The sequence below is a fragment of the Pelodiscus sinensis genome, chromosome 27 (assembly GCF_049634645.1).
Source record: "Pelodiscus sinensis isolate JC-2024 chromosome 27, ASM4963464v1, whole genome shotgun sequence".
Taxonomy (NCBI): Eukaryota; Metazoa; Chordata; order Testudines; family Trionychidae; genus Pelodiscus; species Pelodiscus sinensis.
In genome coordinates, this window is record NC_134737.1 from 12,430,376 (window position 1) to 12,458,016 (window position 27,641).

Below are 27,641 nucleotides of genomic sequence, written 5' to 3' on the forward strand. Positions count from 1 at the left end.
TGGTCATTATTATCCTTAGCTGAGCTCCTATTTCGCTAAGTGCTGCTGTCAGCCTGCACAAAAAGCTGCCAGTGTAGACATAGCCTCTGTGTTTGTGAGAATCACACACACACACACACACACACACACACACACACACACACACACACACACAGTGTGTGAGTGACAGAGATTTGCATTGCCAAGCTGCCTCCATCCCCTTCTCTCTATGTGGAGACAGGGAGAGGAGGGACATGCAGACATAAGCCCCCCCTCTTCTCCCTCTCACACCCTGCACAGCAAGTAGGAGGCTTCTAAGGGGCAGCTCCAAGGCAGAGAGCAGGAGCAGCATGACAGTGGGTGGAGGAGCAATTGAGGAGGGGCAATTGAAGTGCCAGCACTTGACAGCTTTCCAGCCATACCAGTCAGGATTGCCTGTCAGAGGCTCCAAGATCTACTCGTAGGTGACCACTGCCCTATCCCCTCATCCAGGCCACCTCCCTACCTTTAAGCAGGTCCCTTATCCGGTGTTGGCTGTCTGGTCACTCCCAGGGTGGGCAGAGGTGGGACTTGAGTTGCCAAGGGGGATGGGACTCAAACCCACCACCCTGTGCTCCCCAGAAAATGCCCTATTCCACACCACCTCCCTAACTTCAGGATGTCCCTTATCCTGCTTTCCAAACGTTCTCCCTAACCACTCTGTGCCCGTCACACATTATTTATCTCTGCGACATTTTAACAAAACAGTGCTGGTGTAAACTCTCAGCTGCTTGGGTGGGATGCTGACATTCCCTGCAGCTATGTAATTAATGATCATCTAATAAAACACCATGAAGGCCCTTTGGTTCCCTTCCAGACACTACAGATGAATGCTTTCTTCACCACCACGCCTGACTACCTGTCTGTGTCCAGAGCTCCACCTCTGCTTTCTTGCCAGTGATATAGACCAGTGTTTCACAACCTTTTTCAAAATATATATATATATGTGTGTGTACCCCCAGTACCTATAGTTTTCAGACACACACTTTTTTTTTTTTAACCATTGCAGCACATTTGTTTAAACAACTTAATCATAGCCAGGCGGGCGATGAAACGTTTGGGTGTAAAATGTACAAAAATAATAAAGCGCTGTAAAACTTAAAACACAAATTCAGTTTTCTCCAAATTTCAGTTGTGTTGACGTACCCCCCCCCCCCCCCCCCGACTTCTCTCGAGTACCCTGAGGGTACTCGTACCACGTTGAGAAACACTGGTCTAGATAAACATCCACCGATTTCCTCCATCTCTTCGTGCCCCTAGCCCCGCTGAAGGCACAGGAACAGAGGTGCGCTTGGAGCTTGTCTGGTCATCGGACATGTTGTCCAGGGTGTGGACAGCCAGAGGAAACAGGGCTGTCAGTCTTTCCACCAGCACCCCTGCTGAAGGAAGAAATCCTCCAATAATCAAAGCATAATGATTAAACTAGAACCAAAAATGTGGACATGAGAGTAAGTACCCAGGACACACACATGGGCGTCTTCTATCGGATGAATCAAAGCACTTCCCAGCCATCAAACCTCTCTAGGAGCAGTTGGTTCATGGGGAAACTGAGGCACACAGCAAGCAAGTGCCTGCCGGAGGCCACGACTTTAAAATCCCACATTATCCATGTTCATTCGGGTCTCGAGGACCTTATCTGGGCAGAATCTCTGAGGCAAGAGGCTGGCCAGTGATTTCAGCATGGGGGTTAAACGGAAGGATGGTGCGAATGGGGCCTTCAAGGGGAACTGGCGCTAGAGTGGTACAGAAATCTCCCCATCGTCTCTAGAGTGAATCCCTCTCTTTGTAACCAAACAGCAACAGCATCCCAACATCCCCCACCGTCACCTTCCCCGCCACCACCTCCGTGCTAAGCAGAGGAGCTGGGTGAGAAACAGCTTTAAAAATATCACACGTGAGAGGCGTTCTGCCTTCTGTACACAGCAAATACGTAGCTCTTGTGTAGGTGATGCATGTCCATAACTCTGAGTACTCTACGAAGGAAGGCAGCAGCATAGTCCCGTTTGTAAAGGGGGAAACTGAGGCACAAAGTGGGCCGTGGCTTGCCTGAGGTCATACAGAAGTGGGACATAACGCTGGGAGTCTTGCCATGCAGACCTGTGCTTAATGTCCATCTCGAGGGGGGGCAGAGAGGAGTCATGGAGCTGCTGTGTAATAACGTGCAAATACTGGAGGGCTACTTTATGAATAAATTGGCTGAGTTTATTCTGTTGGGAAAACCAGCTGAGTTCCAAAAGGACAGAAGCAGAGCCATCGGCTTTGGGGACTCAGGCATGATCTCCTGCTGGGCTTATCTTGTGGGGGGAGGGAAGTTGTCCAGAGGTGTCAAAGCCAACGGGTTGGGGGACATCACTAGCAGGGCTTAAAAGAGACACGCTCTCGGGGCAGGGAGTGGGGCGGGGGGCGGAGGATGGGGGTCAGACCCAGACACCCGCAGCCCTGCCCCAAGTTACCCAATAGCTTCCCATCCCAAAGGTAAGACAGACCAGCCTGTTCTAAAACCCTCTCTTTGGGTACATCTACACTAGCCCCCTAGTTTGAACCAGGGAGGCTAATGAGGGCGACCAAAATTGCAAATGAAGTGCGGGATTTAAATATCCCACGCTTCATTAGCATGTTCCCAGCCGGTCGCCATTTTGGAAACTGACTAGCCTGGAATAACTGCCCGCATCTACACGTGCCAGAGAAGCGCGATTCTGAGATGAAACCCCTTAGTTCGAATTAACAGTTAAACCTCATTCATGCCGGTGTGTGGAATGCCAGCCTCTCACTCAGTGGTTCCCAAACTTTTCCATGAGGTTTAACTGTTAATTCGAACTAAGGGGTTTCTCGGAATCGCGCTTCTCTGGCACGTGTAGATGCGGGCAGTTATTCTGGGCTAGTCAGTTTCCAGAATGGCGAGCAGCCGGGAACATGCTAATGAATACCAAAATGATTAGGGGGCTGGAGCATATGAATTATGAGGAGAGGTTGAGGGATTTGGGTTTTAGTCTGCAGAAGAGATTAGTGAGGGGCGATTTGCTAGCAGCCTTTAACTACCTGAAGGGAGGTTCCAGAGAGGATGGAGAGAGGCTGTTCTCAGTAGTGACAGATGGTAGAACAAGGAGCAATGGGCTCAAGTTTCAGTGGGGGAGGTCTAGGTTGGACATTAGGAAAAACTATTTCACTAGGAGGGTGGTGAAGCGCTGGGATGGGTTCCCTAGGGAGGTGGTGGAGTCTCCATCCCTAGAGGTGTTTAAGTCTTGGCTTGACAAAGCCCTGGCCGGGTTGATTTAGTTGGGATTGGTCCTGCCTTGGGCAGGGGGCTGGACTTGATGGCCTTGTGAGGTCTCTTCCAGCTCTACGGTTCTATGATTCTAAGCGTGAGATATTTAAATCCCGCGCTTCATTTGCAATTTCGGTTGCCTTCATTAGCCTCCCTAGTTCGAACTAAGGGGCTAGTGTAGACTTACCCTTAGTTTCTGTGGTTACAATAAGCAATACATGGGCTTGAGGAAGGCAGCCTGGTCACCGATCCCTGCTGGTCCCAGACGCCGGAAGAGAGGAACTGCAAGTGCCTGAATCCATGTGGGCCTTGTCTTAAAGGGGGAAAACCCTGCGACTCCACCCCAGGAGAGGTCCAGGCATGAGGCATGCCCTGTGAGGAAGGGCACTCAGAGGGCTGTTTCCCCCTCCTTTCTCAAGTCAGGAATAAAACCTGGCAGCCCCTGGTTCTAGCCACTAGGCAACACCCTCTTCTAGGGCCAGTTCTCAGACCTCTTCCTTGCTCCAGCCACTGAATTCCAATAGCCTGACTAACCTCGGCACAGGGGTCTGAGCATGCCCTGGCAAGAGCCTCCTGAGCGCAAACCCCTTCTCGTATCTTTGTCCTTCTCCCCCTGGTGACGAGGGATGGGTGGGTCAGGAAGGCAGGGCAGCGCAGTGTGGGTATGACTCACCCATAGATCGTGCCTATCATTCCGCGTCGGCAGCCTCGCACGGTGTGTGAGAGACCATCTCCTGTGTGTGGAACGCCAGCCTCTAACTCAGTGGTTCCCAAACTTTTCCGCATCACGCCCCCTTTTTGATTTGTGAGAGACCCTCACACCCTTCCTCCCCCAAAATATAGCAGCAAAACTTGTTGAGCGGACAGATGGACCACGCTCTTTCTTGGGAGGGGATTGACTGGGGAGGAGGGAGGCTGGGTCACCTTACGCCCCCCTGGAATTTCTTCACGCCCCTCCAGTTTGGGAAGCCATGCTCTAACTGCTTGTTATCCACTCCCTGGGGCTCTCCTTCTCTCCCCCTTGCCCTATGGCACTGAAGACTATGTCTAGGAAATAAGAAGTGCCCCGCAAACCCACAGGTATCCATGGCTGTAGGTACGGAGACCCACGGCTCATTTTTGCAGATATGGATGTGGATACGGATACAATTTTGTTATCCGCACAGGGCTCTAGAAATAAGAACTTGCATGGGGGGGGGGGGGACCCTGGGGGAAGGTGCCTGCAGTGCAGCAGCGTTCCCATCAGATGGCGCTCTTGCTCCATCGCCGGCTGGGTGGTTGTCATGCCTTCTGGAAGGACACTGGCACTTCAGCGGCCAGGAGATGCTAGGTCTATTTGGCAGCTGGGTGAAACGCGATGAATGGGAACGTCGCCGGGGGCCGGTGACTCATTCCTGTTTGGAGATGGCTTTGGAGAGCACCTCTGTGCCCAGCTCACCAGGGAGGGAGAAGTCCTAAGCAAGGATTCGGCAGCAGCGCAGGCTGGCTCGCACCTGCTGCCGCCAGCGTGAGAGGGTCACATCAAGAGGGTAAGGAGCACCCAGCACGTGCCAGGGGTGGTGTCAGCAGAGCAGACTGGGGAGGCGTTGGATCCGGGAGGATTTCCTCTCCTTGCCGTCACCCCCGTGGGACGTGCTGCAGAATTAGGTTCACGACGGGGATGCCTTCTGCTTGCTTCTGACCACAGGGCTGTGCTGCGGGGCAGCCCACTGGAGAACGCCACCTCTGGCCTTTCCCAGGCTTATCTCGGCTGGGTGGAGTGTCTTGCTCGTTAACCCGGATTCCCCCTTCCTTTCAGCGACCAACTGAGGCAGCAGCAGCAGATGGAGCTGGCCAGGCTTGCGGTGCCTTCACATGCAGGTAATGGGTCAGCAGGAGGGGTTTGCCACCTGTGCAGGGGAGAGCACACCGCTGTTATGCTTTTGCAGGGCAACTCCTGCCATAGCTGCTGGTTCTGTCAAGACTGAGCTGCCCCTGTGTCCTGGGTGCCCCCAGGTCAGCACCGATTCAGCTACCTGCCAGGCCTTTGCTTTTGGCAGGCTGGGGGTTTAACTCAGAAGGATGTTTGGGCCGCTCTGTGCTCCCCACAAATGCTCTAAGCTGTTCCCATCAGTCATTTGCGGTGACACTGCGCCTGTCACCATTAGTTCGCACCTGTCCTCCCCAGTAGGGGTCAGCGTGGCACAACCGTTTTGCCTTGCTGCCGGTGGGCATCCCAGGTAGCTCATCTCTGCTCTCACCAGCAGGGGCAGCATTGTTGGATTAGGGCGTGTGCATCCAGTTAGGGCATGTGCAGTGACGTTTATCTGAGCGGGACCAGAATTTCAGAGGGGGCAGGGCTTAGCATCCTTCCCACTCAGGTCAGACCCCTGGTGCAATCTGGGGTGAGAGCCACCCAGCCACTAGGTAACCCTGAGGCCCATGCGGAGCTGGGTTCTCGCCCGTCGCTCGCTCTGTCTCAACAATCAAAACATGTTAATGCTCAGATTCTGGATTCCCTTCGCCCCCCTCCCCTCAAAGGATCCCAAAGCACACGGGGGTCTTTCTCTACAGGGATTGCTCGCCGCAGCAACTTGAAGCTTGCCTGTTCCTGAGGACTCTGCATTTCCTTGCTGGCGGTGGGTTTAGCAAGAAGGGCGCTGCCAGGTGCCCCTGCTCCCCTGGGATAGAGGTGAACTCCGAGTTCTCGTGGGCCGTTCTCCTGCCTTCTCACTAGGGACGATGACCCATTCCCCGGGAGACTCTGGAGGGGTGTCAGCCGTGAGAAGGCAGAGCACAGAGCTTACAGAGGAGGTGAGAGGAGGGGGTGAGTTCTGAATCCCCCCGACTATGGAAGGGATTTCACCTACCTTCCTAAGACATGCTCCCCATACCCCCCATTGCCTGCTCCCATTAATCCAGACCCAGCATGGAATTTCTCCCTTTATGTGGAAGGAGACAAGTGCTCACAGCTCGCCAATAGCCTGGCCCCATTCTCCACAGCTGGTTTGTCTGGCATAGCATGGTGCTGGACTAGCCAGAGCTCTGCTGCCCTGCGCCCTCTGGGGACACCCTGGCTACTCCCCTCGGAGACAGCCCCTCTGCCCTGCTCTCTACAGTGCCACCTCCTGGGAGTGGAGCTGCTTGGCAGCACCCTTGGGCGGACTCATCACGCCCCCAGCTTGCTCGCTAAGGGCACGTCCACACAGCTGGGCCAAACCCGGAAGAAGTGACGCACCTTGAGCGGCGCTAATGGCAAAGCTTAAGTCAAAATAGCTGATTTCGAAATTGGGAGCATCTCCGCAGCACTTATTTTGAAACAGAGCCCTCTTCCTCCAGCTTAGCCCATCCTCCTCGTGCAATGAGGGTCACAGAGGTCGGAGTCAGAAGCCCGTTATTTCGAATTTTTTTGGAAATAACGGGCTTGCTGTGTAGACGCACAATACATTATTTTGGAGTAACATCCGTTGTTCTGAAACAACACTGCTGTGTAGACGTACCCGTCCGCATGGAGCAAGCCATGTTACTCCTCGGCGTGTTGTGCTAATTGGTGTTTTCCCCCTCGATCGCGGCCCGCGCTGCCCAGGAGGGAGGCAAGGCGGATGGGGCTGGCAGGAGGGAGCTGAGCGTGCAGTCGGGGGACAGCAGTGAAAGTGATGAAGGTTGGTGAGTGACTCTGTCTTTGGTGTGGCTCTTCCCCTCCCCTCACGGAGCCCTTTGGGCTTTCGTCTCCTCTGATCTCTCCCCCTCCATCCCCTTTCCCTCTTTCTTCTCCTTCCTTTCTCCAGCTTCCTCCCTTGTCCCTCGGCCACTGGGTCCCATGCCGTTCTGTGCCCTTGGGGCTGGGAGGACCAATGGGGCAGGTGGGACTGTCCTGGTCTATGAGCAAAGGGTCCTCACACACTGGCTAAGCAAGAATGTTAACCTGACCTCTCCCCCATCTGACATCCGCCCCCTTTAAGCAAGGGGCTGACTTATCCCCAACTCCACCAGCGACAGACCACTCTGCCCAATAACTCCCCCAGCACCCTCGCCCTTTGGCTCACCCACTTCTCTTGCTGGGGGCAGATGCAGGTGGGCATCTGACGGGGTGTCTCGTGCGTGGATTTAACCCTCCAAACCAGATTAGCGGGGCGAGTTTCCAAGGCGCCCAGAGCCACGCTGTTCTGGCCCCTCCCTGGCATTCATGGTGCTTTTGACCACGCTACCAGCCTTGAATCTCTTCCTTGGGGGATCAGACTCACAAGGCCTTTGTTGCTTTTTCCATGGTCCCCGCTAGTTCCCACACATGCCTACGTAACTGACGAGAAATCCTCTCCCATGGCGTTTCCAGGCATGGTGGGACCAGAGGCTGCGTCAGAGGCTCTCAGCTCCTTGGTCCGGAGCCAGGCCTCTGCATACGCAGGACTCAGAGTCTAAGTGGATTGGCATTAGCTCATCCCAGCGCTGCTGGGTGGGATCATCTGGGTAAGAAGAGATGAAGACGCAGGAGGGGCCACACGGGGTGAACTCGAGTCCTGATAAAGCTGGGGAAAGGGTTCTGATGCTCCCCACCTCCCTGAACTATCCCAAACCACCCACACCCCTTCTCCCTCCCCCACAAGGGGGCCATCCCCCAGATCCAGAAAGCCCCCAGGCCTGTGCAAGGGAGCTTGGATGGAAGATCCAGTTGCATTGAGAAGAGGGGACTGGACGGTCAGAGGAGGGCCCGAGGAGCCACCACAAGCTTTTCAGGAGGGGTATCCTGTCGGGATGTGGCACCCCGGGGTTGGGGCCTGCCCTGGGGTGGGAGCCAGCCTACACCACGGTTCTTGGAGCTCTTGGCTGTGACATCTCCCCTGCTGTTAGCCAGCGGCCGGGTCATGGCAGGGCCACACAGGAGGGTGGACAGGTCCCAGGGATGCAAACAGACAGCCCCTTCTCCATCCGCCACCGTGAAACTGGCTATCGGGGGCTGCTTTGCTGTCTAGGCTACGTCTGAGCCTGGGTTACCATGACGGCCCCACTGGAGCAGGGCTATTAGCCCAGAATCAGAGCACCTCCCTCTTTGCCATATTTATCTCCACAATGCAGGGCTGTTATCCCCGTGGTACAGAGGGGAAACTGAGGCACGGAGCGGCTAAGTGATTCACCCAGGGCCACAGAGGGAGACTGGTAAAGCAAAGAGCTGAACCCAGATCTTCTGACTCCCAGGCCAGCGTTCAAACCACTGTGGCCCTGGGTGGTCCATCCATGCTGCAGTTCAGCTCGTGTGAACATAGGAGAGCTAGCGTTCAGCTGGCCAGCGCAGATACCTGTAGAGTGTGCTTCAATGCAGGCTGGTGGCCCTGTCATTACCCAGCGTCCGGGGTAGGATGGTACAGTCTGTGCCAAGCCCTGGCTGCCATGGTCTCACTCTGGCTCCCAAGCTGTCTTGGGTTCATCTCCCCCGGCTGCGGTCACTCCTGCTGATCGCAGTGTGTACAGATCCTAAGTGACAGTGAGACAGCCTGGCCCTGGGAGTTTCTGAATTTCCTCCCTCCATTGATTGTGGCCTCTTGTCCCCAGATGCTGACCCTCCCAGGAACCCGCTGCGGAGCTCTCTGACCCAGCTCTCGGGGCTGGAGCGTCTGGGCCTGCACAGGTAGGGCCCCGGGCCGAATTCCTCCTCTGTGATTAAACTCGGCCGCGCACCCAAGAAGCTGGAAGGTTTCGAGCTTTAGGCCAAGGTGCCCGCGAGCTGGGTGCTGGGAGGGGTTAGTGCCAGCAGCCACAAGAACAGCCAACGGGGCTGGGGGATCCAGAGCCTTTCACTGCTGCGTGTCTGGTTCCGATCCAGCACAGGGGCCCTTCTCCTCCCGCCGCAAATGGGAGTTGCTCATATGCTGTGGGAGCCAGGATCAGGCCCTGGGCAGGCAGGGACTGAGCAGCCCCCATCCCAGCGTGGTTTGGCCGGGGCGAGAGGTGTTTCCCAGCAGACCGGGATCACCCCGATGGGAGGTAGCGGGCTGGTCTGTTTCCGGGCCATGTCGGAGGGTTTCCGACTCGCTCCAGTTGGAACAAAAGGCAAATCTTTGGCACCTTCTCGCAGTCACAGAATTGTGCCGGGGTGAGGGGCAGCCCCGTCGGTCACTCTACAGCCTGCTCGATATGGCCCCGGCCTGGGATGGGGGTACCCAGATAGCCCTGCCTGCCTGAGTGTGGCACTTTCCTCCCAGACGACTCCAAATCCAGGAGCGCTGGCATGTTAGGGCCCTACCCGCCCCGCTGTAACGTCAGCCACTCTGTTCCTCTTTGCCACCCCTGAACGCCTTCCCAAGGACGCAGAAACCGATGCATCTCCACGACGCAGCACACAGCGGGGCAGAGATCACAGCCAGCTCTGCTCCCCCGCAGGCCGTGGGAAGGGGGGTCCCTGGCCCCCATGGGTGTGTGTAATTGCAGACCCACCCCGCCCCAGCCTGGTTCTGCTGACTCAGGGGCTGCGGTAGGCTCTCTGGGGCCTCATGGGCGCACCCAGCCCCAGAGGAAAACCCCATCTAGGGAATTGCCAGGCCTGGTGCTGGCTGCAGACAGGCCTGCGGGGCGCGAGGTGTGAATTCTGGGTACGCCGCGTGGCGGGGCCCCCTGCCTCACTGACGGCCACGCTCGCTCTTCCTTTGCAGAGTGGCTTTGACGGAGCAGGACGTGGAGGTGAGCTCTGCCCTTCGGCCCAGCAGCCGTGGCAATGGGACCAATGCACCCGCAGGCCGTCCCCTCTAGCTGGGTGTACAGGCTGCCCCCTGCACCTCAGCCCAGAGTGCGTGCTGTGTTCTCACCGAGGCCAGTGGTGACGCAGAAGGGTTAAACCCAGGTCCCCTTGGGCAGCGGGAAATCCAGCCACCTGAAGGCTGGTGGAGTCGCCCGGCCCCAGGAAACCCCTTTTCCTGCAGGGATCTGGCTCACCGGTTCACACCTCACCAGGGGCTGAGTGGTCTGTATTTTACAGAGGGGGAAGGTGAGGCACGAGAGCCGAAGCAACCTGCCCAGGGTCTCCGTGCCAAGCACAGGACCTAGAGATCCTGGGCCAAAACCACAGGCCTATTCTTCCTCCTTTCATTCTTACCTGGATTCCCCAGCCGTACGTGGAACTCGTCACTTCCCCTCTTGCACGCTGTGGCACTGACGCACACATTTAACCGACTGCCGCGCTCCGGGCCGGCTCGAGCCATTCCTGCGCCCCGGGCAGCAGGCGCACGACGCACACGCGGCCCCGCCCCCCGGCGTGCCGCGCACCTTCCAGCTGCCATTAGGCACCCCCCCTAGGTTGGCACCCCGGGCAGCTGCCCGGCTAACCCCCCCCCCCTTAATCTGGCCCTGGCCGTGCAGAGGTGCCTGCATTTTAGCTGGAAACCAAGTGATCCGTGTGTGCACCCGTGCAGTCCTTGCTCAGTCAATCAAGCGCTCTGCGCCTTGCAAGAGGCACTTAGCAAGGAGACGAAGGGGATCGAGTGCCAGGGCAGAGCTGGGCTTTGCTTCCCAGTTGGCAGCTGCTCAGGCCTCTGCTAATGAGGACGATTGTGTCTTTGGCTTGTGCTGTTTGCGGGGGAGGAGATGCCAGCCTCCAACCTGGCTTCCAGCGCTCAGCTCCTCACTCAGCAGGATGCCGCCTTGTTGTTCCAACTGAGACCCACGCCCTGCAGTTGGAGCTCAGACACCACCCTTCCAGTAACCCCCGGGGTCTCAGTCCGCCCTGCACAAGCTGTGGTACTGGTGGTTCACCTAGCCTGGTCTCCCTGGCTGTCTCGTGGCCCGCGATCCTACTGCGATAGCTGGTGAAAGGGCCACTTTCTCCTCCCCCTTTATCCCAATGTAAACCCACCGGTGTGAGACTGGAGTCAGGCCTGTAGGACAGAGGTGGCTGTGCGAACAGCCCTCCTGGAGCCTGCCGGAGCAGAGCAAGAGGGGTGAGCGTGGGGGGCTGGAGCTGTCCAGTGGGACTGAGCAACACCGCCAGCCCCCATCGGAAGCACCTGCCCAGCTGGGCTCGCCTGAGCACCCCCTCCTGGCCACACTGCCCCTGCCATGTGTGGCTCTGAGGGGGCCCCTGCCTGTCCCCTCCCAGGCGGCCTTTGCGCACTTGGCGCTGGCCTTCCGCTGCGACGCGTTCACCCTGCAGCGGCGGGTGCAGGTGGAGGAGCGGGCGCGGAGCGTGGCGGAGGAGAACATCCAGCGGGAGCTGGAGGAGTGCCGGGCCGCGCTGCAGGTCAGTGGGGCCAGGTTTGGGGGGCCCTGCTGGGGAAGGCGATCCTGGCTGTGTGTGCCCCATGCAGGCCCATCCTGTTTCGACCTGATCCCAGTCCTGTTGGCCTGTCTCCCGCCGGTGCTGGAGCTAGGGCTGCGGGGGAGGGTGCTGCCGCCCCCCGGCGGGAAGTGGTTTCCATTACAGCCAGGGGTTAGTTTGGGTCAATGGCTCTCACCCCCCCTTTCACCCCGCTCCATGCAATTGCTCCAGCGCCTGGGAGAGGGGCCGACCCCTGCATGGGCATCGCTGTCACGCCCTGAGCTCCGGCTCCCCCCAGCCTCGGATGTGGGAATTGTCTCCAGTCTGGAATTGGCTGGCTCATGGCTCTGGTGGTGGGAGCCAAGCGTGGCCCTTGGGCGGCTGATGCGCCATGAGCCTGTGGAGACGGCTCCATCCCGCCAGGCGCCTTGTCCGCCTCCTAGCACCTTCCTTCCTGACGCTTCCCCCCCGGGGCAGAGGACCGGGTGCTCCGCTGCTGCGGTGACGCAGGCTCTGGCCCCAGCCAGCAGCAGGGTGTGAACGCCGGGGGTGGGGCTGCGGCAGCAGCTGGACGTGCGTCCTGGCTCCGCTGGGGCCTCGCCTGGCTGAATTCTGGGCTGCTCCATTAGAGTCCCGGCGGGGGCTCCTGCGAGGGAGGGGCTGGTCCCGGTGCCCATCCTGCCCCCGTCTCCCTCCCACAGAGGCTGGGCCTGTCCTGCGTGGACCCTAAGCGCAAGGAGCTGGTCTGGCAGCTGCAGCACAGCCTGGCGGTGCTGGCCGGGGCCATTGAGCGGGCGACTTGTGCCGCGGAGAAGCTCGGCGCCGTCCATCAGGTGAGTCCGGCAGCTCCAAGAGCCCAGGCTGGGAGAGGGACAAGCTGTTCCCCGTGGCCGGCGGTGGAAGCCCCATGCATGGAGCCAGTAGCACAAGGACCAATGCTGCCTGGACCCCGGGGACTCCCAGCACAAGGCTAGCCCTGCGCTCCCAGCATACTGAGCTCCACAGCACCAGTCCCCTGGAGCCTCTGGCCCCATCCTCCTCAGCCAGCTGGCAGAGCCATCCATCCTTGCTGGCTTTAGTGACAACTCCCCGCCTAGGCTGGCCAGCAGCTGAGCCAGGCACCCGCTGGCCTGGTACCTCTTGCCCACTTGCCCCCCTCTTGTCTCCTGCCCCGGCTCCACCTGCGCTGTGTCTTCTGCTGCTCCAGGAGGCGCGGATGAGCCGGGCGGCGGAGGTGATGGTGCAGCACGTGGAGAACCTCAAGCGGCATCACCTGCGGGAGCACACGGAGCTGGAGGAAATGAAGAGGCTGATCCAGCAGAACTCCCGCAACCGGCAGGTGGCGGAGAACAGGGGTGAGGTGGGCTCAGCGGCGGGGTGGGGTGGGAGGCAGGGAGGGACCGTGCGCAGAGTCTGCAATGAGAGGGCCTAGGGTTGCCAGGTGTCTGGTATTGGCCTGGACAGTCTGGTATTTGTGGCCTCTGTCTGGTTAAAAAAAAAACCCAGAAAATACATGTCCAGCATTTTCTGTTTTTCTCGGACGGAAGGCCTCTAGGGCCATTCTTCCCTGCTGGGGGTCGTGGGAGTGTGGGGATTTAAAGGCGCAGTGACAGTTTTTTGTGTGCGTGTGCGGTTTTTTTTTTTTTGCTCAACAAGTTTGTCCCCCTCCCCCCTTTTTTGTTTTTTGCTCAAACAATTTTTTTCCTGCCACGTTTGGTATTTTTTGTGAAAGTATCTGGCAACCCTATAAGGTGCAGGGCTGGGCTCACTGGCCCTCAGCCCTGAATGCCGACGAGTCCCTTGTCCCAGCTGGGTGCGGCGTGCGGGCAGGTGGCACAGCTGGGAATGCAGGAGGCGAGGGCACAGAGCATCCCACATCGCTGCCCTTCCCCTCCCCGGGCTCCTGCGCGGAGGCTCTGGGATTTCCTGGCCATGCAGCTGTTTGCCTTGTGAGTTGCCTGGGCAGTGATCACACCTCCGATGGACCTTTTGATGTGGGTCCCTGCTCTGTGCACGCTGAGCACCCCCGTTGGGCCCTGGCGACGTGGAAGTCTGCAGAGCTCAGGAGGAGAGCGAGGCAGCCAGGCAGGCCTGGGTGGTGGGTGTGGGGGTGGCGAATGGAGCAAGCTGCTCGGGGCCTGTGGGGCAATTGGGCTACCTCTGGAGCAAACCCCCCTCCTTTGCTTCCTTAGATGACGATGAGCAGAGACTGAAGCTGCCCCTGCTGCGAACGTTCCAGCAGGTAACGCGGGCGCCCGTCCCCCGGCAGGGCTGGTGGTGCGCAGAGGCTCGGCTGACAGGCGGTTCGCTAGCAACCGTTCAAACACAGCAGCGATCTCCCCTACAGCTCCGGAGGTCGGGGGACGGTTGCCGGAGGTGACAGGCGCTGGGCCATGCCCAACCTGCATGGCCACCTCGGGAGGCGGAGTGGGGAAGTTACAAAGTCTTTGCTGAGGGGTGTGGAACCATCACGGGCCTCTGATCTCTTGGGGGTAGAGGGACCTTCACGGCCCGTTCATGGCACGCCAGTGAGCCCAGCGGGAGGTGGGCGTGGGCCGACTCTTGTACCCACCGCATCGGGGATGGTGCAAGTGACAACCCACCCCCTCACCAAGGCGGCACCGCTCCTGCCAGCTTGCGAGGGGCAATTCAGGAAGCAGCAGCTGGGGGCAAGGATGGCAGGACCTTGAGTGGGGGCTGTGCCCCGGGGGGCAGTCAGCACCCACATTGTGCGGGGCTGCCTTGAGCAGGACAGGGGGGTTTCTGTACTAACTGAGTTCCCCTCCCCCCGCCAGGTGTCGGCACGTCGCAGAGTCAGCATCGCTGTCATTCCCAAACAGCTGACGGTGAGGGATGCTGCCGTGCACTGGGGCGGGACTGGGCCTGGGATCATGCCTGCCCTGTACTGACGTGGGCTGCCACGCCACGGGCCAGGCGTGCGCCTGTTCCATCAGCCCACAGCACCCCCTTTTGGGAATGCTCAGCCTGGCCAAGCTCACACGCGCTGCCGTGGGAGGTCTCAGCCTATGCACGCCTCCCCTATGCCCCCACATGCAGAGACACGGGTTGTATGGGTGTCACAGGCAGCCTACACGTGCCTTCCCGACACCCCCATGCATGCACAGGCACCGGCTGCAGCAGCCTCCCCGACGCGTGCACAGGCACCGGCTGCAGCCATGTGCAGGTGAGAGTGGCCTGGCAGAGCACCGCCCAGCTCCCCTGCCCCAATACATGCACCGCAGGCTGGGGCCGCAGGGCTCTGGGCTCTTCTGCTCTTGCCTTTGGCTCACGCTGTCCCTCGGGTTTCGTCCGCAGCCATTTCCCAGCCCTGAGGGGGAGGCGGCGAAGGCTGCGGGGGAGAGCGGCCCTGGCACAGAGAGGTAAGGTGTGATAACCGAGGTAGGGCGGCGGGAGAGACTAGGCCCTCTGCTCTCAGCCAGACAGCCCAGGGCATCACCAGATCCCCTCTGCTCCACAGGCATGGTGGCTGTCCCTTGGAGGATTCCACTGCCGGCTATTTCATCCTGCGCGCCGACTCCTCCTCCTTGCTGCGAAGCCCGCCGGGGGCAGACAGCACGGAGAGCGAGGGGGACCGAGGCTGCCGTGCCGAAGGGTAAGGGGGTGTCATGGGTTCCATCAGACCCCTTGGGACCAGAGACGGGAGCTCATGCCCCGTTGGGCCTGCGTGACGCTCCTCTGTGGGGCCAGGTCCCGTTTTCCTCTGACACCTGATGCATGGAGGTCAGGGAGGGGATGCTGTACTGGATGGACCGCTGGCCGCTGAGTAACGCGCCCTGCTGCATTTCCCCCAGGGGTGAGCCGGAGCTGCGGAGACGGGGAAGCACCCGCGAGGCCATGAAGGAAGAACCTGACGGGGCATCCGACAGCGGCGGGCCCACGGAGGAGCTGCAGCTTACTCTGACGTGAGCTAATTACAACTCAGACCCGTGCTGTGCCCAGCCCCCGGGGGACTCTACAGTCCTTCCCACCCTGCAGAGCAACGTCCCCTCAGCCGCTGCTGAAATGCAGCCACTTCTGGGGGCACCAGCAGCTGCTTACCGGGCCCACAGTAACACCTGCCACCAGCTTAGGGCAGGAAGGGAACAGAGTGTCTCTTGGGAGTTGCAATGTTTAGCCAGGATCCTGGGCTCACAGATAGAATCCCGGGGCGGGCAGAGACCTCGGGAGTCATCGAGTCCAGACCCTGCCCAAAGCAGGACCAAGCCAACTCAATCATCCCAGCCAGGGCTTTGACAGCGCCACCCCCAGGCTGTGTTTGTCACCTGCCTGGTAGGTCCCTAAGGTGACAAAGGTGGTCTGCAGACGAGGCATTGGGGAGCCAGTCTGAGGGAGGCAGCATGTCCAGGGACCTGAAGTAGAGGAAGTGGGAGCAATGACTACTGGGTTCTCTTGCAGGCAAGTCACTTAACCACCGTGCCTCAGTTTCTCCGTCTGTATAGCGGGCGTGCCAATTTCTCAGGATGGTTGCAAAGCTGATTTATCAGTGCTTGCAAGAAGGTTGCTTGGCCCTGGGCCACGCGCTGTCCTGCAGCAAGTCTGCCCGTATGCCTTTGCCCACAGGAGACCCTCCGCCTTTGCACACTTTCAAGTGGGGAGAGGGGAGAATTAAAGGGATGCAGACAACCTGGAATCTGATCCGTGCTGAAAGCCGCGACAGGCCTTATCCTTGCCCCTCTGTCCTGTTGCCGACTGTACAATTGTACAGGGGCATGGTCGTATTCTTTCCAGCGATGCTCTTTGGGCACGGTGAGCCCCGCACCCCCAGCCCGGGGCACTGACATTGCAGGGAAAACAGTCTGACGGCACATTGTGGACAGAAAAAAAACCAAGCCAAAAGAACTTGTCTCGTCTCTTTTTCCCCCCGGGAACTCGAGGGTTCCCGCTCCAGGAGCAGCAAGAGAAAGGTGTAGTGATTTCAGTACTACCCAGGAATAACCCCGCTTCTGGACCTGCTGCTAGTACCTTGGGCTGTCTACACACTGCGCATTTTTGCGCAAGAAGATATGCAAATGAGGCACGGCGCTCTTCATCTCATTTGCATTTCTTCTTGCGCAAGAATGCGCAGCGTAGATGTAGCCTGGGTGTTTCCGGGGGAGACTGGCACGTTATCCCCTCTGCTCCTGAGGCTGACGAAGCTCCTACCCTCTTTCTTGGCAGGTCCAAAGCGGCAGCAGAAGCGCTGCCCAGGCCCTGGGCTTTCCTGCCGCAGCGCTACTGGCTTCTCCTGTGGCTGCTTTTCCTGGGGATCACCTGCCTCGCGCTGATGTGGATTTTGGAACTGCAGAAGCAGCAGCCACCCGCAAGCCCCAAGTGGTAGGGAGGAGGAGGAAGCCTGGAGAGGGGCAGCCTGGTAGCACCCACTTACTTTTGGAAATGAAATAAAATAATAAAAGGAGTAGGGGGAAAGGGCTGTGGCTCTGTGGGGGGCACCTCCCCTGGGGGGGGCTGGGCTGCGGCTTGCTCAGGTGCAACGGGATGTGGGTGCTCTAAGGACACTAGGAGCCACTGCACCAACTTGTCCCTCCAGGGCTCCTCAATACCACCATGGCTCTTGTCAGCCCAGTCCTAGGGCCCCTTGGTCTGTGCTGGGCCCAGGGGCTGGGCCTGTCTCCGCCGGCTCTGCTCCCTTCTTCCTCTCCCTCCAGCTTGGGCTGGGCTGCCCTCAAGTGCCTCGGCCCGTCCCTGCATTCTGGGAGAGATGCAGCCTCCCAGTGTATGCCTCCCCGGGGCAAGGGACCATGGCAGAAGAGACGCCGTCCCACACGCTGTGCAGGCAAGTCCGAAGCCAGCCTGGCTCGGGGAGGCGAAACACCCCACCCCCACCTCTGGGCTGTGACGATGCTTTAACAGGCAGACTCCCCCGCACAACCCACCCTGCTGTCTGTGGCTCTCGTGGGCCCTCGTCCCCCACAGCAGCTCGGTGACTAGGAAGGTGCGGGATGGGTGCTCAGCAGAGCTGTTTGCAGAAAGGCCTCACGCTTGCAGACAGGCAGCCAAAGGTCGTGGCTGCAGGGTTCACGAACAGCAGCTGCTTGTTGAGGCAAACTCTCTGCTGTCCCAACCTGTTCCAGGGCCCTCCGCCGCTGCGCTGGACCCCAGGGGCCAGGTGTTCTGCCGGCCCTTCCCGCCTACGCCTTCCCGAATCCCTGGGGCGGGGGGTGTTTTCTCTAGCTGCCTCTGAGGAGTTTGAAACCCCAGCAAGGAAATGAAAGGAGCCCAGGCGCTCAGCCTTTGGTAAATAAAGAGGAAATTAGAGTCTGCCTGATTTGCCAGCCAGCCTGTGTCACCACGCACCGGCGGGGGGTTACCAGCTGCTGGGACTGCTGCAGCTCCGGGTTTGCCCTGCGTGCTCCTGGCGCCCACAAGAGGAGTTGGGGGACAGATAAACTTGATGCATAAGCCCTCCCAGGCTATTTATTTACTGCTGCTCCGCTATGGGGAGAGGGGAGCAATCAACACAGGCGTTCAGGAACCCACAGAGCTGCACAAACAGAGCACACCCACTCGCCCCGACCTGTGCAAACAGGCAGACAAAGGCTGGGTCACTGCCTCCCCTCGCCTAAACAGCCGCCTGAAAGTTTCATGTGCAGCTGTAAACCGATGCGCTGCTGGAGACAGGACGAGGCAGCCCGGGGTCTGGAAGGGCGCCCTATTGAGCAGGCTGGGTGGGGCGCCCCCTCAGGGCCAGAAAGTGGCCCACAGGCCTTGGTGGTGGTGGTTAAGCCCTGGGCAGGGAGTGACATAGGTGTGACTGAAAAAAAACCCAGGACTATGTAGCACTTTAAAGACTAACAAGATGGTTTATTAGGTGATGAGCTTTCGTGGGCCAGACCCACTTCCTCAGATCCAATAGTGGAAGAAAATAGTCACAACTATATATGCCAAAGGATACAATTAAAAAAATGAACACACATGAAAAGGACAAATCACATTACAGAACAGAAGGGGAATGGAAGGGGGAAGGTAAATGTCTGTGAGCTAATGATATTAGAGGTGATAATTGGGGAAGCGATCTTTGTAATGGGTAAGATAATTAGCTTCTTTATTCAAGTTTGAGTGTAAAGTGTTGAATTTAAGCATGAATGACAGTTCAGAGGATTCTCTTTGAAGTGTGGTCTGAAAAGGTCTTGGAAGCAGGATGCAGGTAGTAAGGTCGTTGAGACAGTGCCCTTTCTGGTTGAAATGGCAAGAAACTGTTTTCTCTTTGTGATCCTGTCTGATATCTGTTTTGTGGGCATTGATCCTTTGGCGAAGTGTCTGAGACGTTTGTCCAATGTACATCGCAGACGGACACTGTTGGCACATGATAGCATAGATTATATTTCTGGATGCGCAGGAATATGTGTTCTTGATCTTATAACTCTCTTGGTTGGGTCCAATAATGGTGTGACTGTGTTTTACAAGCAGAGGGAGCCATTTCCCCTCAGTCAATGACGCTCAACACCCAACTGACATCACAGGACACTCCCAGCCGGCTCAGGTAGTCTCCCAACACGGCCATTGACAGACACTCCCCTGCCCTTCCTTGATGTGGTGTGAGATTCCCCGTTTTCTCCACTCTGCCGGTGTGAGGAAGTGGGTTGTGCCCACGCCAGCTCATGAGCCTTTGTGTATTTTTGTTAGTCTCTAAGGTGCCACAGGACACACGTTTGTCCTGACTGGAGCTAGTCCTGGGGGGATTCTGTAATTACTGCATTTGGTGTCATGGCAAAATTTCAGAATTCCTTCAGGACCGAGTCCCCCTTTCAGGAGTTTGATTTGCCTTGCGTATCCCCACCTTTCGCCTCCCTTAGAAACGCGTCGCCTGCAACCGCGGGCATAGGCACGCGAGTGGGACCGCCACACTAGTCCTAAAAAATGGCCGATTTTCTCCATATAATTGTAAAAGAAGCCAACTTGCATATACACGGCGCACTGACGTTTTGGTATGAAATGTTTGTTTGCACTGGCTTCACCAGGGCTTTTTATGTCGCTTGTTGTAAAAGGATGGAGGCCAATCTCTAGCTGAGTCGCTGCACCCCCTAGACGAGCACTGCGTACCCCAGGGGCACGCGGACCCCTGGGAGAGAGCCACTAGTCCAATGAACCAAGCCAGGAGCAGGACCGGTAGCGAGAAGGGAGCAGTGAGCATCAGTGGATGGAGCAGTGGGCTGGGAGTCAGGGAGACTGTGTTTTATGTGAGTATGGGCAAGCCGCCGCCCTTTGCTGTGCCTCTGTTTCCCTGTTGTCTGCGTTTTGGGGAGGCTGGAGGGGGCGCTCTGGTGCTGCTAATAACACAGGGATGGCAGGCGTAGGGGGGGTGGTATGTGTGGGGAGAGAGCCCGACTGGGCTAGGCGGAGCAGGGGGGTGAAGGATGTGGCTAGGAGTGGGTCGTTGGGGGATGTGTGCGGGGCTCTATCCTCTAGGCAGGACCACGTGCCAAAGCCATGCTTGCAGGTACACCCCGGCCTCGCCTTCCCAGAGGCCAGCCAGACTCCCCCACTCTCTGTGCTCTGCCTGGCCGGTGGGTACGTCATTACACCAGGCCTAGGGCTGCCCTCCTCTTAGCTACTACCTGATCCTGTGCCGGGCTGGTCCCATTGAGTGCAGCAGGGCCCCGCCCCACTCGAGAGAGGGCTCGAGACCATCACAACAAAAGGACCTCCAGGGAGGCGTCCAGGAGGATAAACCCCTGGCAGCAAAGAGGGGCTTTGAGTGCAAGCGGAGGGTTAAATATGATGCACGGCCGGCCAGGGTAGAGAGCCCCGAGGTGGGAGGCGTCCGGATGCCTGCACGTTCTGCTGGCTTGGCCCCAGAGATGGGAGGGGGAGCAGCTCTCAGGGCAAAGGGGCGTTTGCCCGTGTGTAAGAACGGGCTGGGGGGGATGGCGCCGCAAGCTGACTCTCCCTGGGCGCCAGAGGTGCTGGCCTGCGGGGGAGGCAGGTGCTGCACCCCGGCTAAAAGCGGTTTCCATCACATCCAGGGATTCCCGTTCATTTCAATAGCTCTCAGCCCCAGCTACAAATGGTTCCTACAGCTCTGCCCCCAGCAGGGAGGGGTGGGGAAGGATCCTCACAGCCCCAGGAGCAGCATCTGGGGCACTGGGCGTTGTATGGCCCCATTCGCCTCTTACATGCCCGGGCACCTTGTTCCTCCAGGAGATTCCGTTTTCGTACCCTGCCCCCCTTTCCAGGCCGGCTGGGGCTGCAGAGCTCAGCCCTGCAGTGAGCATGGGCGGGGTGAGGCATGTCCTTGGAACCTGGTGCCAGGGACCGGGACAGGGGCAGCTGGGCAGAGCAAGGCCTGGGGTCTAGCCCCATCTCCGGGAGGAAGTGGCAGCTCCTTGAGCCGTCTCAGCGCCCACTGGAACTAGCCAGATGTTTTCAAACACAATTTTTTTCTGCCCCCCCTCCTTCCCCAATGGCCTTTAAAAAAAGACCATTTGCAGAAAGCTGGTGTCTTTGGGGAGGGGTGGGGGACTGGGTACGGGAGGACGGGCTGTGATGTTGTTTGCAACATGTTGTGACTGAACCGTGGAGAAACAGTTGTCAAATTGATCCCGGAGTTCTCAGCAAGCCGAGAACAGCGTCAATTCTCATTTGGGTTTTAAAAAGAGGCGTCGTTCCATTCGGAACATGGCAAAACTGACACACTGTGAAAAAAATCTGGCAACCTTTAAATAACCTTTTTTAGCCAGCTCTTGTCATGGACCCTGGGCCCCACACCCAGCTCTGGGCGGGGTGTGTGTGTGGGGGGGGGGACTCAGGACGCCTGGGCCCCACACCCAGCTCTGGGCGGGGTGTGTGTGTGGGGGGGGGACTCAGGACGCCTGGGCCCCACACCCAGCTCTGGGCGGGGTGTGTGTGTGGGGGGGGGGACTCAGGACGCCTGGGCCCCACACCCAGCTCTGGGCGGGGTGTGTGTGTGGGGGGGGGACTCAGGACGCCTGGGCCCCACACCCAGCTCTGGGCGGGGTGTGTGTGTGGGGGGGGGACTCAGGACGCCTGGGCCCCACACCCAGCTCTGGGCGGGGTGTGTGTGTGGGGGGGGGGACTCAGGACGCCTGGGCCCCACACCCAGCTCTGGGCGGGGTGTGTGTGTGGGGGGGGGACTCAGGACGCCTGGGCCCCACACCCAGCTCTGGGCGGGGAGTGACAGCCCCTCCAAGACAGGCTGTGTTTATGCGGCAGTTTTTTCCCCTCCACCACAAGGATGCTCCTGGCAGGCGTTGCTGTCTCCGCTCCTCCCCGCTCCCTGGGGCCTGGCTCTCAGAGCAGCTGCACACACCCCACCCACCCCCTGCTCCAGTTAGCGTGAGCAGCTGCACAGCCAGGAGGAAACGGAGCGCGGTTTTAATTTCAATTTCCTGCTTGCTCATCGGGACTGCAGGCACACTCAGCCTCCTGCGACGCAGCCCTGCCCTTCGGCAGCCACTCTGGGCCCGGAAGCAAGCTGCAGGCTGACGCTGGGTGCCAGGGCTCCGCTGCCCCCAGGGCACCCCGGGGATTCCAGCTCTCCAGGCTCCGCTGCATGTAAGTCGACCTTGTGCTTGGGGCTCACAGTGGGTTCTTTGATTCCTGCTGTTGCCACCTGCCGCCGGAGAGACCAGCACCTGGCAGCGGTGCCTGTGGGTGGCTGCAGGGGCGGTGGGGTGAGAACTAGCGGCAGGGCCCTGGCGACAGGCCAGGCGGTACTAGAGGAGTTGGAGGAGGGTCTGTAAAGCTCCCCACAGCTCTGCAGTGGCTCTAGGGCAGGTTGTACAGCGCGGGTGCGTGCGGAGGGTGAGAACCACCCGCTGGACCAAACGGTACGTGCTGGAAAGCACTTCCAGCCGGGGAGCGGCAGTGCCCCGAGTGCCAGCATCTCTGTGCTGAGCCTGGGCCTGATTCTGCCCTGCTGTGCGCCTTGCGGGGGCTGCGAGAGGCTAGCGTGCGCATGTGGCAGTGCCAAGGCCTGCGGCGCTCCTGGCACTGCGCTTGGAGGAGCCGGGGGCGTGCTGTGCCCCTCAGGATCTGGCCCACGTTTGTGGCCGGAGGGAATGCCGGCCGGACCCGCTGGGAAAGTGGCAAGCTGGCTCGGGGACTCCTCTCAGCCCCCCAGTGACACAGCCTGGTGGTCCCAGCAGTGACTGTGCCCTACGGTGCTCGGTTCTGTGCACTGCGGCAGGGAGGCGTGAGATGCAGGGAGGCCCAGGGCCCCCGAGACACTGGGATGGGACCAGAGGGAGCCTTCCCTGCCACCTCCTCTCTGCTGCTGCTGCTTGAACTCCCAGCTCAGCCTGTTTCCCTTACTTTGGAGAGTGGCTGGCCGGTTTGTCTGACTGCTTGCGCAGGGGAGCCAGGGCAGACGTGCTGCCGGCACCCCCTCACGCACGGGGCTGGGTGGGTGGGGAGGCCCAGGAAGCTTTCAGAAAGCGTCCGGCAGCCGTGTATCCGCCTGAACTCTGCCCATGTTGTCTGGGGAGCCTACCTGCCTGTCTTTGGGGGTAACCCTGTGGGGTGCCCTGCTTCCAGATGGCAGCGCTCCCTTCCCCCGCTTCCTTGTCTCAGAGCCAGCCTTGTTCTTATGTGGGGGGTGTGTGTGTGTGGGGGGGGGGGAATAGGCTCAAGATACCCCCCACACTGTGCACCCTCCTCCACCGTCAGGCGGATCCTCCCTGCCCTCAGGGTATGAAACCCTCTTGGGGAAGCCCGGTCCACAGCGCCACCCTTCACCTTTCTCCCTGCACGGGCGAGGTCCCTTCCCACTCCTGTTTCACGCCCTGGGGTGGGGTTTCTTACCAGTCTCCCCCCCCACTCCGCCTGCCTCCCCCGTTCTGCCGCCTGGAGGGGCATTTGTCTCCCTTCTCTCCTGCTCTCTGGGAAAAGAGAGATTCTCCTAGAGGAGGGGACGAGCCCCCTGCCTCCGCAGGGGTGAATGGTTGCTACCCCCCCCCCCCAAAAGCACACTGGAGGTGGGGCAGGGCGGGCAATTTCTCCCCCCTTGGAGTTCCATGCTGGAGGCCTGTTCCTGGGACGGCCCTTCACTCCCATTGACTTGAATGAGCGGAGGGTACTGGCGTGGGCTGGGCATTCGGGGCAAGGCTGCAGCTCAGGGGCTCTTCTCTCTCCGGCTCAGGTGAGGAGCTGCCTTTGCCACCTTCACTTTCACTTTGCCCAGCCCCAGGAGCTGTGGCTGGACTTTGCCCTGATAAAGCTGCCCTCTTGCCGGCACGTAGCTGCTCCCTCTGGCTGCCCTCGCCGGGGGCCTGGCCGACCATCACGCGCGTGGGATGAGTCAGCGCCTTGCCGCACTGCGTGCGCTGAGGGCCAGGTTAACGATTCCCGCGCCGAGAAAGCGTGGCTCCGTCTGCGGCGGCTCCGCCAGCCCTCGCTAGCCCAGGGAAGGCGCCTGCCATGCAGGGCCGACTTATCCAGTAGGCACAGTGCCTAGGGCCCACGGTACTTTTAGGGGCCCAAGCAAATGTTTTAATTTCTTTTAAAATCAGATGAAAAAAATGAACGTTTAGGGTCGAAGACCATGTTTTAATTTTTTTCTCACCTCAGAGAAAAAAATGAAACTTTTAGGGCCCCCGAAAATCTATTACATTTTGCCTAAAACAGGAAGAAAATTTTTTTTTGAGGTATTTAAAGTTATATCAAAAATAATTATTAATATTGAGATTATTATAGTGGGAAGGCAAAAGTGCCCACGAAAGTCATAATGCGGCCCTGCTGCCATGGCTCCCAGCCAGAACCGGGCCGGGGGGCTGGGCTCCCTCCTGCCTGGGTCTGATGGTGAGGGACGGAGGGACCAGTCTGGAGCAAGGCGTACGGGACCGGCCTTTTCTGCACATTGCATCTCTCTGGGAGCTCGCGGGGGAAAGGGAGGTGGGTGTGAGAGAGCACTGGTTTTATGGCAGCCCAGCTCTGCCCCAGAGCTGCCGTGAGCATGTGCAGGGATGAAATATTCATGTGGGCTGCGAGCCACAGGGTATCTCCAGCTCCCAGCAGCCTGGAGGCGGCTTATAAGGCAGACGGGCTGCTGTGTGTTTACATCCATATGACGAGGGTGTCTTGCAGCCATTGGGAACACACGAGGGACCCTGCCCCGGGCCTGGGCCCCTTGTTTCCCTGCTGCTGAATCGGGATGGAGGGGAGGCAGCTTTCTCTGTTGCTTTCTCTGGGCTCCCCAGTCTTCCCAGAGCAGCTTGAGTTTCTGGTGGGTGTGTACACGTAGCTGTGGTGAGTTGTTGCCGCTTGGGACTGGATAGTTGGAAACGGGCCATGGCTTGAGGATGCTTGTTTCATTAGCTGTCAGTGCTGCGGCAGGCAGCGTTGTAGGACAGAGATCTGTACTGAGCACACGGGGGGCCAAGGTTACTGCAGAGACTGTGTCTAGCCACCAGCCATCAGGGAGAGGCTGAGGGAGTTGGGTCTATTTACTCGGCAGAAGAGAAGAGTGAGGGGGGATTTGATAGCAGCCTTCAACTTCCTCCAAAGAGGATGGAGAGAGGCTGTTCTCAGTAGTGACAGATGACAGAACAAGGAGCAATGGTCTCAAGTTGTGGTGGGAGAGGTCCAGGTTGGACATTAGGAAAAACTATTTTCCTAGGAGAGCGGTGAAGCACTGGAATGGGTTAGTGGAGTCTCCATCCCTAGAAGTTTTTAAGTCCTGGCTTGACAAAGCCCTGGCCGGGTTGATTGAGTTGGGATTGGTCCTGCCTAGAGCAGGGGGCTGGACTTGATGACCTTCTGAGGTCTCTTCCAGCTCTATGGTTCTATGATTGTATGATCAGCTTACATTCCTGAGCTCCAGGTGTCACCCCAAATTAGTTCCCCCCGAAACATCAGCCCTCCTTTCTCCAGTCCCATGCACCCAGGTGAGCTCAAAATTCCCAGCGCCGCCCGGCCCACCACCTCTAGGGCTGACAGTCTCAGCAGGGAGGCTACAAATGAAATGGGTCACGAAAACTGACCTCCAGTGTCTCCCTCTCCCCAGAAATGTGATCCCCGTGGGTAAGCCCCGTGGATGGGACAGGAGACGCTTGCATTGTTCTGGGCACACATTGGCAGATGTCATTAGAGATGAGCATGTGCCTGGATCCAGATGGAAAGATTTGGGGTGGCCAGAGCCAGGATTTTGGTTCAGCCCATCAAGACAGCTGCTAAGTTAGGCTCTGGACTTTGCCCCTTCCCCCGAAGACTGGGGTGTTTGGAAGGAGCCGGTCCCTAGCTCTAACGGTCGCTGCTTCACAAGGGTAACAGGTAGCTGCATCACCAGAAATAACTTGTCTCATTCTGAGAGTGAACGGTGGCTAGTTGCAGGAAAGAAAGCAGCTGGTTATAGCCTTCCTGGTGAGTGGCCACAGGAGGAAATAGTGAAGAGGAAGAAGAATCCGTGTGTGTGTGTATATGTGTGTGTGTATGCATGCGCAAGTGGGGGGAATGTCACAAAGCCCAGTCATTCTAAGTTCCCCTAAAATTTTGTGATACATAGAAACTCCTACACAGCCCCTTTTATAGCCACTTCTTACACTGCTCCCAGTGCCCTCTACTTCCACACCCAGTTGCTGTTCATGATCATCTATTATATATTTTTAAGAGTTTGTGCATCTGTCAGTCTGTGTGTCCATCCATCCGTCTGTGAGGCCGTTTGTTCAAGGACCCCTCAACGGTAAGAGCTAGGAGCACCAAATGTGGTACGCAGCTTCCTCATCTCCTAACTTCAAGCGAGTTCAGGGTTTGGTTGTGCCAGGACAATGGGATGTGCTGGAATGTGATGGTTTCTCATCAAAACCAGACGACTGGGCAACAAAATGGCAGATGAATTTTAATGTTGATAAATGCAAAGTAATACATATTGGAAACCATAATCCCAACTATACACATAAAATAATAGGAAGAATTTAGCTGTTACCAGTCGAGAGAGATCTTGGAGTCATTGTGAATAGTTCTCTGAAAATATCCACTCAATGTGCAGCAGCGGCCAAAAAAGCAACCCGCATGTTAGGAATAATTACAAAGGGACTAGATAATGAGAGAAAATATCTTATTGCCTCTGTTTAAATCCATGGTATGCCATTGTATGCCCACATCGTGAATACTGCATACAGATGTGGTCATCTCATCTCAAAAATGATATCTTGGCATTGGAAAAGGTTTAGAAAAGGTCACCAAAAATGATTAGGAGTTTGGAATGGCTGCAGTATAAGGAGAGATTAATAATACTGGGACTTTTCAGATTCAAGACTAAGGGGGAATATGACAGTGGTCTATAAAATCATGACTGGTGTGGAGAAAGTCAATAAGGAAAAGTTATTTACTTGTTCCCATAACACAAGAACTAAGGATCACCAAATGAAATTAATAGGTATCAGGTTTAAAACAAGCAAAAGGAAATATTTCTTCACACAACACACAGTCAACCTGTGGAACTCCTTGCCAGAGGATGTTGTGAAGGCCAGGACTATAACAGGGTTCAAAACAGATAAATTCATGGAGGATAGGTCCATCAAGTGTCTCTAGCTTCTGTCATAAGTTGGGAATAGGCAGCAAGGGAAGGATCATTTGCCTGTTCTGTGCATTCTCCCTGGAGTACCTGGCATTGGCCACTGTGGGCAGACAGGATACTGGGCTAGATGGACCTTTGGTCTGACCCAGTATGGCCATTCTTAGCCTCATCCCACTGGGCGTTCACTTGATCTGTGGCATTGGTTGTCCACCTATGTATATAGTTTCCTCACCTATATAATGGGGATGATCCCTCCCTCACGGGTGTGTTTTGAAGCTTCCTTAACCTTTGCAAAGACCTAGTGGATCCTGAAAGAGAAGTACCATGGAAATGTCAAACATTATAGCACGTGTGTTGGTAACAGCTGTCCAAAAAGCCCAACCCCTTCTCCAGGGAAACACAAAGCTCCGCTCTCTGTTTGGCATCCCCTGCGTTCTCTGGATCTGATCGCCACGAGGATCCAGGCCCCTTTTCTCCCCGAGCCTCTGCAACAAACCCATTCTCTCTTTGTTGTTATATGATGGCCCCCAGCTGAGTCTGGGGGTCTGCGTACGAGTCCGGAGGAGTGACGGTGGTTCTGCTCAGAACTGCTTGCAGATTCAGAAGAACATTTGCATATGAGGAATGCAAAACGCTCCCGTGAG

General features: G+C 57.9%; 2 protein-coding genes across 4 annotated transcripts in view; both read left to right on the forward strand.

The window, feature by feature from the left end:
- LOC112544581 (inositol 1,4,5-triphosphate receptor associated 2-like) overlaps window positions 1–16,931 on the forward strand; it is a 33,555-nt gene extending 16,624 nt beyond the window's left edge. For 2 of the 3 annotated variants that reach the window (XM_075910339.1, XM_075910338.1), the window contains exons 2-15: window positions 5,082–5,143; window positions 5,837–6,076; window positions 6,849–6,924; window positions 8,810–8,885; window positions 9,907–9,934; window positions 11,346–11,486; window positions 12,206–12,337; window positions 12,712–12,859; window positions 13,697–13,746; window positions 14,300–14,350; window positions 14,820–14,884; window positions 14,983–15,117; window positions 15,317–15,427; window positions 16,683–16,931. In XM_075910339.1, coding sequence (XP_075766454.1) covers window positions 6,005–6,076; window positions 6,849–6,924; window positions 8,810–8,885; window positions 9,907–9,934; window positions 11,346–11,486; window positions 12,206–12,337; window positions 12,712–12,859; window positions 13,697–13,746; window positions 14,300–14,350; window positions 14,820–14,884; window positions 14,983–15,117; window positions 15,317–15,427; window positions 16,683–16,842 — 1,245 coding nt within the window. In that variant the 5' untranslated portion in view covers window positions 5,082–5,143; window positions 5,837–6,004 and the 3' untranslated portion in view covers window positions 16,843–16,931. Of the gene's footprint in view, window positions 1–5,081; window positions 5,144–5,836; window positions 6,077–6,848; window positions 6,929–8,809; window positions 8,886–9,906; window positions 9,935–11,345; window positions 11,487–12,205; window positions 12,338–12,711; window positions 12,860–13,696; window positions 13,747–14,299; window positions 14,351–14,819; window positions 14,885–14,982; window positions 15,118–15,316; window positions 15,428–16,682 lie in introns of those variants that run through there. The other variant, XM_075910340.1, reaches the window with a different exon arrangement.
- A 4,870-nt stretch (window positions 16,932–21,801) lies between these two features.
- The window catches only part of MICAL1 (microtubule associated monooxygenase, calponin and LIM domain containing 1), a 46,899-nt gene continuing 41,059 nt past the window's right edge, over window positions 21,802–27,641 (forward strand). Inside the window, exon 1 of the mRNA XM_075909977.1 lies at window positions 21,802–22,037. The gene's annotated coding sequence lies outside the window, so the exon portion shown is untranslated. The remainder of the gene's footprint in view (window positions 22,038–27,641) is intronic.